Source organism: Protopterus annectens, chromosome 10.part0, assembly GCF_019279795.1.
Source record: "Protopterus annectens isolate FY-2018-M chromosome 10.part0, PAN1.0, whole genome shotgun sequence".
NCBI lineage: Eukaryota > Metazoa > Chordata > Ceratodontiformes > Protopteridae > Protopterus > Protopterus annectens.
This window is the reverse complement of record NC_056744.1, coordinates 216137956-216155001: the sequence shown is the minus strand read 5'-3', so window position 1 is coordinate 216155001 and position 17046 is coordinate 216137956. Positions and strand designations below refer to the sequence as shown.

The 17046-nt window shown below is 39.2% G+C and overlaps 1 protein-coding gene across 1 annotated transcript in view; it reads left to right on the top strand.

The window, feature by feature from the left end:
- SLC25A1 (solute carrier family 25 member 1) overlaps positions 1-17046 on the top strand; it is a gene marked incomplete in the record, with an annotated part of 1035726 nt that overhangs the window by 728900 nt on the left and 289780 nt on the right. The window contains 2 exon segments of the mRNA XM_044085143.1: positions 3482-3589; positions 15325-15424. Of these exon segments, the coding sequence (XP_043941078.1) occupies positions 3482-3589; positions 15325-15424 (208 nt within the window).

The following is a 17046-nucleotide window of genomic DNA, read 5'->3' as shown; positions in this document are numbered from 1 at the left end:
ATAAAAATATATATATATATATATATATACACATGCATACACATACACACATACACACAAACACACACATACACACACACACACACACACACACACACACACACACACACACACACACACACACACACACATACATACATATATATATATATATATATCTCTGATCTCACTGAGTTGTATCTTTACTGAGCACCATCTTACATTGCTGTCCCTTCAATAAATCTGTCTGCTTTATACAAAATAATGCACAGCAAACACATTTTAGTAACCAGATTTTACAAACATGCTATACTACTGCTTTAAAATATATCACATGACAATTTCTTCCAGTATAGAGTTATAAAATTATTTATGCTTGTCAATCAGATGAATTAAATGAGTTATAATAATGTATATGTTTGGGACATAGGTTTTTAACACATATTATTAATCTGCTCTTCCTGTATCTGTGATGTGTCAGTGTGATATTTAGGTCAAAGGTGAGACCAGCTGCTTTCAGCTTCTCTGTGAGAATTCTGAGAGTTGAAGCTTTTGAAGTAGCTCATGGACACTGTGCATGAGACAGCCCACATCCCAGATTGTCTCTCTTAACATTTTGGCGGGAAACTTATTAAAAACTAGTGACAAACATTCATTTAGCAGTGTAAATGCATCTAAACATGACAAAACCTTCACAATGCATTCTACAGGTTATTACAGACTCTATGTAAGTGAAATCAAGCCCAAAATTATTAATAAGTAACAAAACTCAACATTTTGTCGCAACTCAACTCCTATCACAATTTTATTATTTACTGTGTCTATATGATCAAAAGTATTTCTATATATTAATAAAGAAAAGAAAAAGAGAGTAGAAAGTAAAAGGGTGTAAGGCAGAAATAAAAAAAATGTAAGAGAAAGTTATAAGAAGTATATACAATAGAATATTACTTACTGTTTATATTAATAGAGTTAAAAATAAAACATATTTACTATTATTTAGTTCTAATTATTATTAGTTAAAGCATGACAGATTATTTACAAACAAGCATAAGCAGTGTAATCAAGAAAGTATAATTAGGTAGTGTCATTCCATGTGTCAGTGTGATATCTAGGTCAAAGGTTAGACTAGCTGCTTTCAGCTTCTCTGTGAGAATTCTGAGAGTTGAAGCTTTTGAAGTAGCTCATGGACACTGTGCATGAGACAGCCCACATCTCAGATTGTCTCTCAACATTTTGGCGGGAAACTTATTAAAAACTAGTGACAAACATTCATTTAGCAGTGTAAATGCATCTAAACATGACAAAACCTTCACAATGCATTCTACAGGTTATTACAGACTCTATGTAAGTGAAATCAAGCCCAAAATTATTAATAAGTAACAAAACTCAACATTTTTTTCCCAACTCAACTCCTATACAAATCTTATTATTTACTGTGTCTATATGATCAAAAGCATTTCTATATATTAATAAAGAAAAGAAAGAGAGTAGAAAGTAAAAGGGTGTAAGGCAGAAATAAAAAAATGTAAGAGAAAGCTATAAGAAGTATATACAATAGAATGTTACTTACTGTTTATATTAATAGAGTTAAAAATAAAACATATTATTTACTATTATTTAGTTCTAATTATTATTAGTTAAAGCATGACAGATTATTTACAAACAAGCATAAGCAGTGTAATCAAGAAAGTATAATTAGGAATAGCATTTGAAGAACATATAAACTTTTAAAGGAAAAAAATGTATCAAATTACTGACCTTATTTTTCCTCTTCAGAAAGAGAAACAAGTTAAATCACAGCTTGCCATTAAATCTCCAGATATTTTGACTAGTTATGAAACAAAACATTTCTTTGCACACAGAGAATAACTTTGATTAAATCTTTTTCAAAATATTTGTTGCTTCTTGGAAATGCAGGAACTATATTTAAAAAGATTAATAATAAAATAAAATGATAAGAGAAAAAAAAACATAGTACAAATCATTTGTTTTTTAGTCTCTTCTTCTTCTCTGAAGTCTTCCACGAAGTTTCAGTTGCCAGTCTCTTTAACGAAGGACTAGCCCATTCCATTTCTTCTATTTTTCCAAAATCTTATTTTTTTGATAAACAGTAAAGCAGAGTCTAAGTCATCGAAAATTTTAGGACCATCAGGAAGGAAGATTTTAAGCTTGGCAGGAAACAGAATGTATGTTTTAAACTGTGCTTTTTTAAGCTCCCTTATTAGTGGCAGAAAAACTTTTCTTTTAGCTAATACCATGGAAGAATAGTCATTGTCAAAAGCACAGTTGTTTCATTAATCTTAACAGGAGCTTTAGCCCAAGCAGATTTAAGAACCATCTCTTTATCAAAAGATGATAGAAATCTAACTATAACTGATCTAGGATAGTTTTTGTTAGAGTTAGTATTAGCTATAGATCTATGTGCTCTTCGATACCAAAAGAGAATGCTTCTGGTAAATCTAAAGTTTTAGGGAGCCATGTTGTTAAAAAGAAGTAATATTGTTACCTTCAATATTTTCTGGCAGTCCAAAAATCCTAATGTTATTAGCCTAGATCTATTTTCCAGGTCATCCAGCTTTGTTTGTAAATGTGTATTTTGTTTCAGCAGAAACTCAATGTTGATTTCCTCTTCTTGCATTCTGTTTTCCATGTCATTCACAGCTTCTTCTATGCCTGTCATCTGGATCTTCTGTTGTTGCAGGTCCATATGTAACAAGTATATTTGTTTTGTAGTTTTTTCTATGAAAGTGTCTATTTTAGTATCCATTTTATCCATCTTAGCAGTAAGTTGCTGGGCTATAATTATCAGAGACTGAAGTTCTTTCTTGATGCTGGAGTCTTGAGAATTTGTCTTACTGGAACTCATTTCAGACTGATAAACTGACAGGAAAATTTCCAAAGTAATTTCCGACAGGAATATTATTAAGATTTCCTTTCTTTTTTAGATATAGTTCAAGAACTATATAAAACAAACATATTTAGAAAGAAAATTACTTCAAAAATTAATTTTTTAAGTAATTAATTCCTGTCAATGTAATGAAATTGGTGGAGCTGAAGAAATCTGCTGCTATCCTGTGTTCATCCTTGGCCACGCCCCTTCATGTGAGATCTTGAATGCTTCACATTACTCTGTCTTATGCTTTTCTGACCCACGAGAAACCTTGAATGATTTGCATTTCTGTCTCTGTTTTTTTTCTTTTTTTGTGTGTGTGTCCCATGAAATTAATGCCATTATGGTCTGCATCCATCATAGAAAGAAAAAAATGGCCAGTCATGAGTAACCTACCATCTTCACAGCAGGGCAATGAATAACCATGTGGGAGAAACTAGACCATCTTTGGTCTTGGGGAGAAGGTGATATGTGGGAAGGAATGCTAATTTGAAGACTTGCTGTCTCTGTTTATCAGACAAATTATGAAAGTAAGGTTTATATCAAGTGCAGAAAATAATGCCACGTCATCTTTTTTTTTTTTTTTTTTTTTTTCATTTTTGTCTGCAGGTGGAATTGCTGGCGGCATTGAGATCTGTATCACATTCCCCACAGAATATGTGAAAACACAGTTACAGCTGGATGAGAAAGCAAACCCGCCCCGGTATAAAGGCATTGGTGAGTATCTCGAGTTGTTGTGTGCTCAGGTAGGTGCCAAATGCATCCTATGGGCAACATTATGAAGCTTGGGGTAAGAAATGAGCACAAAGCTAATCTTTAAGATGCCTGCCCGACATTATCATTCAGTTCACGATTATAGGTATTTCAAAGTTTTAACCTTGTAATGTGCAGATGTCATTTAAGTTCTGTCCTGTTTTATTTTAGCATGATGATGTTTTTATTGAGCGATTTTTACATCCTCCAAGTTCAATACAGTACCTTATAAAGCCAGATATTCATGATATTTAGAAGTGATAACTCACACAAGAGTGACTCAGATTTACTTGTAGCCAAGGAATCAAGCTTGCTTGCAGTGTGCTTCACTATGCTTCTGGCAGCTTTAATTCCACCTGTAGGTCCCAAAACCTAATTCTGTCATTTGCTTGGAGATCATACCCCTCATCCAACACCACCTCTTACCAAGAGAGTCTTGTACCTGCAGTTCCCAGAAACCTTGTTTCACTGTTTTTATTTATTTATTTTTCCTATTTACTGCAGTATTTGTGCTTTGTACTAGTTCTGTTCTTTGTTGTCTTTCTGACTACTTTTTCTATTAAAATCTTCTTAATCACATCATATAAGCTTTGTTCCTGTTGTCATCCCATATATGTCCAGGTAGTGAGTATATTAGAGTGACGTAGCTGTCCCATCTGCTTCAGTCATTTATGTCCAAGGTTTACTGTCAAAATTGCGAAAATCAGATTAAAATCCAGTTATTTGCGAGAATCACATCTCCGAAAATCAGCAGAGGAACACAGTCACTATGTTGAATATAATGCTGAATTCGAAGAACTGGCATTATTCAACATATGCCTTCCCCTGCACCTTGCTGAACACCAATGGAAGTCTAACTTCTAAGCAGTACTGCACAACACAGAAATGCCATTTTTTGCAGGAGGAAGCCACCCTGTGCCTCCTACACCCCCTGCAAGTAATATATTCCATCTCCAAGATCGCACTACAGTGGGGAAAAGGGTAATTTCCCAATCCCCACTGTACCGCTATCTGTAGTCATAACACCAATGACATATCTGTGAATGCACAGTGGCATTTGCGAAACTGCACACTCGCAATGGTACAGGTCGGCAAAATGGGAAACTACCAACTTTTCCAAATTCCCGTTTTTGTCTAACCTGTACCTGTGATTTTCAAAGTAAATCTATGTCCAATAGGCCATGTAACCACCATAGTGATTTAGAATGTCTATGTAAGCCACCTGGATCTGTAGTGGTAGTAGTCTTGTAACTCTGGGTAACTTGGTTGGGAAAAATGGAATGCCACTGCAGTACGGTGAGGGACTATTTCTTGGGTGCTTGTTCTCCCAAGTTAATTCTTGCATTTTTTCTTATCACAAATTGGTGGTGCTGCGGTAGCGTTGTCGCCTCATAGCAAGACGTTGTCCCGTTCGATTCTCAGCTAGAGCGTCTTCTGTGTGGAGGTATACGTGAATGGGGCGTGCCTTTGTTGAAGGTTGTGCGTCAGGGCTGGTAACCCGGTACGTAAAAATCCACTACCAATCATTAGCGGACTGGAGTTCCGCTGTGGCGACCCCTAACTGGGAAAAGCCGAAAGATACAAACAAATTATTTTCTCTTTTAATTTGGAGGAGTTAAGAAAACTTTAATCATTTTTGTTTATTTTTTAACCAGGGCAGTATACTGGTCACAGACATTTTTAGGCACAGCCCATGTGAACTATTCACAAAAATGTAAGCAGTGGAGGACATTAATAATGAAAACAGAAGCTGAATTTTAGCCGTTGCAAGAATCAAGTGTTAAACATGAATTTAGTAGGAGGAAATTGTCTGGAGTTAAACATAACTTGGGGGACCAAGAAAAACGTTAATAGTGCATATTTTATTATCTTTTTTCATTACTGGCAGTGTTAGTCTATTATTTTGCATTGCTGATCTCATGGAAACTTTAAATGTTTTAAGTTCAGAACTTGTTAACCACCTGAATGTTATTTACCCTGTAGATTGGGCAGCCGGGATATAGATAGGAAGATAATTCAGGGCTAGTATTTGTGTCTTTTATAACCAGGATTCACTTAAAGTTCATTTTTTTCCAAATGAGAAAGGAATACTCTGTCAGTACCAGCCAAACCAATCAGGACATCCTTGCTAAACTGCATTGTAATCGGGCTACCTGCCCAGTTTGTCTTTGACTGGGGAAAGTTGGACTGGGCAAAGCCCATTTTCATGGGAGGCACAGGGAGAAAAGATAAATTACAGCAGTACATTTAGACAGTTCTTAGAAAAACGGTTTACATTTTGCAGAAAAAAAGCAAATGGAGTTACAAGACAGGTATATACAGTTAAGTATTTACAATTGTATAGCTCTAACCTTTAATTTGGAAGGCCCTATTCAATGAAACCAATTGTTCTAAATATCCTGACTTTTTTTGGGAATGCTGGGATTTCGCAGATCTGAAGTCTCAGTACAAGAATTAGTAGCCAAGATGATGGGAGCAGAGGTCTGTTTTGGTAAAGAGGTAGTCCTCCCCTAGCTGGAACCCAAAATAGAGGTTCCAGGATGCAAAAGCAGTGTTAGTTGTGCACTAGGTAGCACATTCGCCTTTAGTCCAGAAGGATGTGGGTTCTATTCCCATACCAGGTATAATGCTGACACTGGGGTGCAGCATAAGTGGAGTGTTGCACTCCTGAGTGTGTCATCCTTGGATAAGATGTTAAACTGAAGTCCCATTTGCTGAAATTGGTGGTAGCTCAGGTGGATGTAAAGGTCTATCAGAGTAGAGGAAATACCCTGATGTCTGGCCAAATTTCCAGAAGAGTATCCATAAGGAGATGGGGAAAACAATTTCACAATTAATGTTTGGACATTAACTGTAATGGAAAAATAAGTCTTTGACGTGACATAAACAAGTGGTAAGATTAAATACTTAATAAACAAATGGCAGTTGTGGGAACAAGTCCTACAAAAAGAAAATTGGTTAAAAAAAAAAAGAGGTTGATGGAACTTTAAATGGAGGGACCAAACGTGCAATGTAAAGTGTACAGTAGTACTAACTGCACAAAAAAAAAAAAAAAAAAAATATATATATATATTGGGTGCACTTTATTGCTGAAACCTTTTCAGTTGATATACCCGTAGAGTTCTGTTTGTGGAAGCGGCATTTGAACTGTCCAGTTTACTACAGCACCAACCAGTACTAACACAAGAAATCTGGCCAACTATTTGTGAAGACTTTTTACAAATTGCTTTTCTGCTTGTGCTTTATATACATACTCATAACTTGTTAGTCTTCCATGAAACTTCTTACTCTGTGTGTTTTTCACTTGGAGCATTTCTTATGGCTACCTCTGAGACCTTTCTTTTAACTTTTTACAATATTCCCAGATGTATTATTACACATTTTTTGCAGCGAATGTAACCTCTGTGTCTAGTCTATTCCACATTTCTTCTAAACTCCTCTTTCTGTAAATGAGAGCCTTAATGGTCTTATTTTGTTAAATATATACGCTTTACTTTCTGGATTGTAATTTTCAGGTATTAAAACCATGAAAAGGACAGTCCCTTAAACTGACCTTTCTTTTACTCCATTGGTAACTACCTTTTATCTAAATGAAATCCATCTGCTGCTTTCCCCTCTTTTTCTTTAGCTGCTGTTTTAACCAAGCCATTATCCTAGGAGTCTCCTTCTGCACAGACTGTTCATTAAACTTTTGGATGGTTGTTTGACAGATATCTTACTGAAGTCCCAATTCGATCATATTCACTACTGCTTTAGGTCCAATACCTTTTTATTAGGCTTGTCTGGCATGAGCTTCCTGTTATGGCATCCTGTGTTTATATTATTTTCTTCTGCAGTGACTCGCTGATGTTTGTGTAACTTGTGTCAGCACAAGGTGATGACGTTTTTGGCTTTTTGTTTTGCTCCCTCCTATTGTGAGGTGGAATTTCATCATGTCTCGTATCCCAGAACTTCATATTTCTCCCAAGGTTCATTAAAAAGATTACCGTGGGGTGGGGGGTGGGGGGGTTGCCACTTCTCCCCTCAGTCCTTCAAGACTTCAAGTTCCATTCAGGTACTAAATGTGCTGAGGAACATAACTGAGGTCAACTGTCGTTATTGTAAGTTTATTATATTTAAAAATCTTCATTGGTGAATGTTGTGCGGAGGGGAAGCTCAGGGGTGTCATTCAGTAGCCTTTTTTTATTTATTTATTTATTTTTTTTTGTGTTTGCATTTTCTGTATTTTATGCTTCCATCCCCGTTCTCTCACCAGTGTTCCTGTCTTTGCCCTTGCCTACCTCTTCTCTGTTGCGCATTTTCTTAAGGTATGTCTTCATTCTTGACTGAAGTACTTCTCCCTTCCTTGTTTTCAGCCTTTTGTTTTCTGATCATCTTTCCTGTCGCATTCTGATTCAGTTGGTAGTTGTGTTCCACCTACTTTTCTTAAAGTGCTCTTCTTTGATCAGTGTAGAAGCTCTTGGAAATCACATGCTTAACATTGCCGGGCACCACAGTGCTTCAGGAAACAAAAAAGCAGTGGTTTGACAATGGAATTTTATTATCTGGCAGACGACTGGGGTCATAATGGAAATATCTAGCTAAACAGTATTCACAGAGTTTTCTAAAGAAGTGCTCCACTCAGACATTACAGAAATCATATTTCAGTCGTTAAATATGTAACTTTGCATCTCTCAAATTATTGTTTTGTGATATGTGAAAACCCTCGTGGATTTGTGGGGTTGCCATACTAATAGTTTTTTTCTTAACCATGGCTTTTTATGAATTTGATTAGTAGCAGGCTGTTAATCATGTTAATGTTTGACTCATTGGTTTCAAAAATGCTTCTAAATGACTTAATTCTCTTATCTCCCACCTAATCCATTTTAGGGAAGGCAGTGCCCACTTGCACTCACTGAGTGTAAGACATAGAAAGTCTTCCTGAATAGCATGCCAACATATAACAAATTCTCTTTTTCATGACACTTGGTTAGAGATAATTTGGAGAATTGCAAGTTCACCTAATTCTTGTTTTTGGATGTGGAAGAACATATAAGCACCTCGTTAGAACCCGTGTGGACAAATGGAATGACATGCATACAGTGTACAGAAGGCACTCTTGCCGAGAGCAAAACTGGACTACTAATAATTGAATCTGCAAACGTGTTATTGTAACACCTGTTAAATAATTGCTTGCTTTTGCTAATTTTGACTGAGAATGCAAGCATAAAGTAGTGTTTGAATGTCACATTTCTGACTTACTGTTTCTTCTAACTTGAGTGACAGTGCATACTTGAGTGGTTTGATGCTTTCTTTGTGTATTATTCATATTTGAAATTTAAAATGGTGATGAAAGCAGTTTGTAAATATCAAATGCAAGTTCCCTCCTTTTGCTTCAGAAGGATCTTGTGAGGTAGCAGATGCGACAAATATTCGAAGAAAGTAGCACAATGCAGACAGCCAAAATGTCATCGCTGTGACTGAAAATTTGGGCGCGGATAAACAACAGATAGATGGTTTGAAATGCTGTCCTTGTTTTATATGACAGTCTTACTGTAGAGTTTAAAGAAAAATGCTTTTTATGGTGAGAGAGAAATTACTTTTAGGTTTAGCCTTTTAAGCTGCCATGCATTATCCATAAAATAAGTGCGCACCTTTTCCTTTGTTCTCCTTACCTGCCCGTTTATAGTTTTCATTTGTTTAATTTGCTTTTTTTGCTAATAACACATAGTCATTGTCAGCTGTGACTAGGACAGTGTTACTTTCATTGCAGTTTGTCCATGACTTTGCTACAAAGTGGAGTGACTGTTGTGCAGAACCCACACAGAATGCATCTTGTAGATTCTTGGCAGCCAAAACAGTCAGGATGTTGGCAGCATTAAGGCTCGTTTCTAGTTTAATGACAGCTGATATCAGCAAGAGGTTGAGGACCTTGCGCCTGTACCATTGATATCTCAATTGATGGCAATGGGTTCCAGATTTTGCCCTGTTGCAGTGTGTCCCATTCTTGTGTGTATTTGTGCGAGATAAAGTACAGCATTTATATCTCATGATGACTTGAATAATTATATCACTGCTTTTCTGGGGTGGGGGATGGGAGTGCAACTCACCACTCAAGACATGCAATGGGGTGTGATAGTACTGTATTCCAGGTGTGATAGTACTGTATTCCAGGAAGATTACTTTTTGTGTCTCTATCATTGAACTTCAGACTTCTCTCCCAAAGAACTGAATGATCAGGGAAGAGAAGCTCGCTGGACTTGCCAGCGCTGTAGTGTTAGGGTACCTAGAAGTGATTGTGTTGAGCCAGAACTGGACAGGACAGGGACTAGCACCAGGAGATCAATTTCCTGCTTATTGTTCCAGTGCAGCATCACACAGAGGTCAAAGTGCCCGATTTTTGCATTTAGCCTTGACCCTTGTAAAAAAAATTTTGTGGCAAATCGTTGAAGTTTAAAGCAGCCACTAATTCCAGGCATTAATATTTTGTGCAAAACCTGTTTTAACTTTTAAATGAATTAGAGTAACACTTCAGAATTATCTCTGACTCCCCCAATTATTTTTGGGTTTGTCCAGAAGTTTTAAGCAAAGAAGTTGACAGGTATGCTCTCCATACTATTTCCTCAGTCATCTTTCCTTCCTAGCATTGCCATTTGGGTTCTAAAATCACTGTCACTAAAATACTTCCCAGAATTTATTTACTGCATATTTAGAAGTGGGCCCTTTGTGAGGTGTGCAGCATGTCCCAGAGTAGCATTCAAGTTAATGTACTGCAGAGGGGATGTAAGCCTATTTTTCCTCACCTAAGCCGTTAGATGGTGACATCTGTCTCCGCAATTACAGCAACGCACACCAAAAGCAACACCTAACACCACACATAAGCCTATACCCAGTGATCCCCCAAGAACAAAGCCCATAAGGAAGGCATACACTTTACCTAGTACCCTTGTCGTAAGGGATTCTGTTTGATGCACAGATTCCTCTCTCACCATGTCAGACAAGAAGAAAACTGCTAGTTGCCTGTGTGGAGCTAGGATCCACAAAAGCAGGAGTGGCCTTAGGTCAACTGGTGCCCTAGGCAAAAGGGCTCCATGGCACCCCCCACGACACCACCTGTTGCCCCCATCCTGGTATACCTATACCCAGATAAATACTGGAAAAGTGCCCCTGCTACAGCGGCGCCCTAGGCGGCCACCTAGTTGGCCTATGCCTAAGGCTGGCTATGCACAAAAGCATACATGCACTCAAGCCACTGCACCACAGGTACCATTATGATTCTATCAGAGTCCATGTGTGTATAAATGACCTGAGATGCACCTCAATGGAATATATGAAAAGAAGTGGTGGATCTCCCTGAATAAGTGTAACAGAGAGGTCCATACATTGAATTGAACAGCATTGTACCTTCACCATGGATGATGCCACAGTATGAATTGACTTGTATTGGATCCCCCTAGAGTGATACCAGAAACTATCAGCACGAGAAGACATGGTTAGCAGGCAACCATTGCTTTGCCAATGAGGGTTTGCACTGCCCCTCTGGGCTTTCAGGTATTAGCTAAAACGTCAAGTCCCCAAGAGCCTTTTTTAGGCAATGTCAAAATGATCGCACTACCAACATAAAAAAAAAATCACAACAACCTTAAGTTGTTACTGCTCAATGCTAGTACCCTAAACAAGTAACTCCACATCCTACATGCTCAATTCACTCTCGAATGTAGGCATCAGTGCAGTTACTGAGCTTTGGTTTAAATCCACTGAAAGTACTCATATTGGAACGCTGCAGTGACTTCTACACATTTCGATCAACAGCAGCACAGACTGGGGCTAAAGGAGGAGGTGTCTCGATCTCTGTTCGCAACAAATCCACCTCCAGCTTGGTTAAAGATGTTGATGCCCTGAGGTTCTTTCACTTTTTTGTCTCAATAGACAAGGTTCCTTACCATGTTCTGGCCACCTACGAAGGTCAGAACTTTTACCCAGACTTGCCAGAGGCACTCGCCATCCAAACAAATGCCCTATTCATGAGTGACTTTAACTACCCTTCGGTAGACTGGAAACATACACTGCCTCTAAATCACAGGCACAATGTTTCCAGCATTTTGTCAACACAGACACCCTGGACCAGATGGTGCACATTCTAACCAGAGGATCAAACTTATTGGATCTAGTGGTCACCAACATGGGATAACATTGCATTCCCCCACCCTCAGTATTACATCCTCATTGGTGATGTTGGACCATAAAGCTGTCTTCCTCAAAATAAAAATCAACCCCGAAAACCCAAGTAAACCCATAATAGTTTGAAACTATTCTAAAGCAAATCGCATCCTACTAGGTGACCGTTGTCAAAATTCACAGCTCAACCAAACCCTGACTATGCAGAATTATTTACAGAAACCCTGTGCTAACATGAAAATGGCTGCCTTGAGGTTGTAGTACATTCAAGAAGTAAACCCAGCTCTAACACCAAAAACCCTTCTGGTGGAATTTTTCCCTTAAAAGGGTATATAACAAAAGAAAAATAGTCTTAAAGTCTTTCAGCTTTTTCCGGTTAGGGGTCACCACAGCGGAGCTCCCATCCGCTAATGATTGGCAGTGGATTTTTGCGGTGCCGAGTTGCCAGCCCGATGCCCAACCTTCAAAGAAGGCCTGCCCATTCACGCACTCACCTACCTTCATGTCTTTTAATGCCACTCGACCACGGTGAGGACATGCAGACTCCATACAGAAGGCACTCCAGCTGAGAATCAAATGGGAGAACCTCTTGCTGTGAGGCGATAACGCTAACCACTGCACCACCGCGGCCTATCAAAAAAAAAATAGTACTGGTCAGAATTACAGCAGATCTCTTACTTTCTTATTTAGTTGAATCAGAGTTCTAGCTTTTAAGAGGTCTGTTAATTCAACAAGGCCAATTACGAGGTTGATAGCCTCCCAGGCTAAGGACAATCACAAGTCCTCCTTCCTTCAGCTATGTCAAGAACCTTAAAGGTAACACTCAGCAATGTGCAGAACTGGTGGTAAACGGGAGAACTTTTCACTGACCAGGTCGACATAGTAAATCTACTGGGTGATAAAATTTTGCTCTGACTTCACCCCCACTATCTCCTGTGAAAGCCCTTCTAGCATAACCTCCCCCCAGCTGTCAACAGGGAGCAGGTCCTGGTGGCACTCGCCAAGGTCAAAAACACAGCTTCACTGTGCCCTGATAATATCCCCAATTGACTCCTAATGAACTAGCAAAAGCCACTTGAGGCATTCCTCACTTACAGTCTCAAAGCAGGTTACGTACCAGATAAATGGAAGGCTACAACAGTCATTCCTCTTTATAAGGGTGGACCATCAGCCGACCGTGGGAACTGGAGACATATCAGTCTGACAAGTGTAATATGCAAAGCCATGGAACAAATTATCATGGAAATGATCAGTAAGGACATTGGCAACGTACAGACACTGGACCCATCCCAGTCTGGCTTTAAAGCAAGGACTTGCCTACTCAACCTTATAGACTTCTTTGAGAGGGTTACCATGGCTGTAGATGAGGCCAAGGCATTCATAGGTGTTTACTAGGCTAATGAAAAGAAGGGCATTTTTAAGCCTAGCCATGCATCCCAAATCTCTGACAAGTTCTGATACCCTTGATGAGTGTAAGCAGGGGTTTGGGAGATGAACAATTTACAGGTTACTTGTGTTGTTTAGAGACATAGGTGCCAAACCAGGGATGATTTTCCGGTTTCCCATCCAATTTTCCAAGTTGCACTTGAATTGGGTTAGGGAGGAACTCTGCTTTACTTGGATGGGGAGCCTGTTCCATAGACATGATAATCTCTGGGATACATATTTATCTCTCCAGCAAGACCTATTTATATCGCAGGCAAGGTTTAAATCTTTGCAATAGGTAATTCTGCTGCTGTTTGTTTTGTGGATATGCAGGAGGTCCATCAGAGTGGGGTCCGACAATGCCCTGTATGTCAGGCATAGATCTCCCCTCAAAAGCCTATAGGAGTCAGAATACAGGGATGGGGCCTTGAGGCGGTCCTCATAGGACATTTTACTTACGGCTTATATTCTTTTAGTGAGGAACCTCTGTGGAAGTTCCAGTTGTTGGATATGTGTGATTAGATACATACCAAAGGGGGCATTGTAATATGCAATCCACAATATTCGATACAGTATCCTACCTTGGTATTGCAGACACTCTCAGAAGTACGCAAGACTTGCTGGATTGCTGACTGACTCACAGATAAGACTCCAAAAGTCAGGATTGGTGAGACCACCTCCACAAGGAGACTGGGCAACAATGGTGTACTCCAGGGCTCTGCTTTTGGGCCTTCAACTGTTTGGCATCTACTACTTGGAAGTTAAGGCTAATGTCAAAGGCTTCTGACTTAACATGTTTTCAGATGACTATAAATTTGGAGCCATCATAGATTCCTACCATGACACCAACATCCTACGGGGGGTCCAACACAAACAAATGACTAGTGCCAAAGCCATGGATTAAAACGTAATATGAAGAAGTGCATTATAGTGCCCTTTGGGATATCCTCCACCCAAGCTAATTACTCCATTGATAAAACTCCCCTAAGAGCTGACCAAACTGTTAGGGATCTGGGAACCATATATAGACCGTAATCTGGCCTTTGACCAACCAAGTGATTTTCATACTACCTTGATTACGTACATCACCCAACTCATAGGCAAGGCCATGGCATCCAGGTCCAAGGTAGTTATAGTACAACTCTACTTGGTCCTTATCAGACCCATCATGAATACAGTGCCCCCTTTGGCTTGTACCTGACCAGGCACTCGAAACAGTTGGAATGCCTTCAAAGTTTCCTCACTAGGAGAATTGAGGGTATGAATAACCTGTCCTACATAGATCACCTTAAGGTCCAATCTCTGTACTGTCCACTTAATGGATACTGAGAGGTGATCTATGCCGATTGTGTAAGGCATCTTCAGATCCATCTCTGACTGATCTTTTGCACATTTGCAAAACAAGCGGCACCGGAAGTAGTAGCTCCAAGGACCTGAACTTTGTCTGCAGCATAAAAAACGTGCTGTAGAGAGTAATATGTGCCTTAAAGGATCCCAGTGCTAGGGAATAAGCTGCCCATCTATGCAAAGTCATCCCTGACCCTATTCAAAAGAATCGTTGATCATTGGATAGGAAATCACAAATTCATGCCTGGTTTGACCCCCCCCCCCCATGTCTGTGGACAGTGGTAGACTGTAAGTAAATTAATGCCCAACTAACATACCCCCCCCCCCGAACATAACCCTTAGCTGCCTCTTTACTACTACACCCCACTATATATGCATCCAAGGAACTCTGGGGCAAAACTGGGTCGGGTTGCACAGCTAGACTTGTAAACACCCTGGTGGTTGTTAGCCTAGTATAAACTTAGGAACCTTGGCAAATTCCACATGTGACCTGGTTAGTGATTTAATGACACCATTACACTGTAACTTACACTTGGTCGTATTTATTTTTGTAATATATAACATTGTGCTGATTCACTTGATACATTTGAATTATTTTATCCTGCTTTTAATTGTGTACTGTTTTTTGCAATATTATGTGTATGGCATAGGTTGTGGTTGAAAAGGGACTATTAGACCAACTCTACCCTTCTGGTTAAAAATTAAGAAAAAATATATGTCATGGGTACAGTTGGTACATTTTCTGTTATTTTCTTTGCTTTTTTCTGTAGTTGACTGTGTGAAACAGACTGTTCAAGGTCATGGTGTGAAGGGTCTGTATCGAGGCCTTAGTTCATTATTATATGGCTCCATACCAAAGGCTGCTGTCAGGTAAGAATAAATATTAATTTGTGCTGTTGCTTGTGTTGCTGACCAGGCAGGAATAGTAAGTTTGGCTAATAAATGCATTTTAATGGTTTAATGAAGCATGCATCGTCATGTCTCATTCTGACATTGTAAAATGGGATTGTAAGGAAGCTGTGTGTCTTGCTCATTGTCTGATGTTGTCCAAATGTATACCATTGGATTTTTGACCTCCTCTTTCTGATGTGGTGGTAATGATCTACCTTGACAAATTAGATGTGCTAAAATGCTAGAAAATATATCTGTAGTTAGCAATGTTTGACTTTATATTGCAGTATGTGGTAGAGCCAACATGACATGTTTTTTTTGATGGGTCATTGGTTGGGTTCCTCCTTTATAGCAAATGGAATTTGGCAATTTTTTTTGAATTGGAATATCCCAGATTTTACATTGTAAAACTCTGTGTGCTGTGATATCATGGAGCACTCTCTGAAAGAGGGCTTCCATTAACAGAGCAGGCCTGGCAAATGGATACCAAAGAGCTCCTTTCTTCCGAGACTGCTGGTTCTTTTTGCTGCATGCTCTATCCCTATTATCAGTGATGCTGTGCATTCTGTTGTCTTCATCCCCAAAGTGGCTGGCCCTCGCAGCACTGTCTGAATTGTTGAAGGGAGGAGCATGTCTGACACTGCCACAGCTGCTGGAAGTTGAACCTAGTTTCTGTCTCATTAGTCCTACCTTTAGCAGAAACATGTTTTTGTGTGTACTGGTTGTCATGTGATAAGGACCCCCGCAAATGATTTGTGCACTTTTCTTTGTGTTGGAGCATATGTGAACCTCTTCCGGAAGTTATGGGTACTCCAAGTGACTCCTTTCCAGGCTCTTGTGTGGAGTCGGAAGTCTTGGAAGTCACAGTTTCCTCCAGTCAACTCCTCTTTTAATGATATTAAGGTTTATGATGTCCAGCATGGACTAGAATCATGCTCCTGCCCCATCTTCTCAGAAATACCTTTCTGCATAGTAGGGGAATAAACGTGAGGAGCCATGGTTATTCTCCAGACATGTCAACCTGCTAAGCGTAATGGATTATTTGGAGGTCTGGATATTCTGAATACATATGTGAGCTTTAAGAAGGTGACTGCCCTGTTTTATGACTTTTATTGATCTTGAGAGCCCTTACCAGTCCATATGCTTCATTCCAGCATAGACCCTAAAGACCATTTCCTTTTGCTTCCACCCTCAGTGCCATTTATATGCCAGCAACTGTGGACTGTTTGCAAGAGTGGTTGGAAGATTGTGGTTATCAACTACATTATGACTTGGAGCCCTCAACTTTTTCTCACCTGTCCGAGTGTCAGTCATCCCTGTTGACCTGTGTACCCAAAGAACTCAGTAACCGCTTCGAATTTAAGAAGGATCTTATTTGATCTTTCTCTGTGGCTTGTTATGACATTTGTCATTCACTCCTGTAGCTTTGACTGTGCTGATTCTGCAGTGATGGCCACAAAGTTGTGCATGGGCCTCTTTAGGATAATGTGACTGAGATTGCTCTCACTTTGAGGAGAAACTTGAAAATAATATCCTGGATGCTTAGTTTAAGATTGTTGTGCTGTTTGGTCATGCTTTTCAGCAACTGTACAATCTCCTGT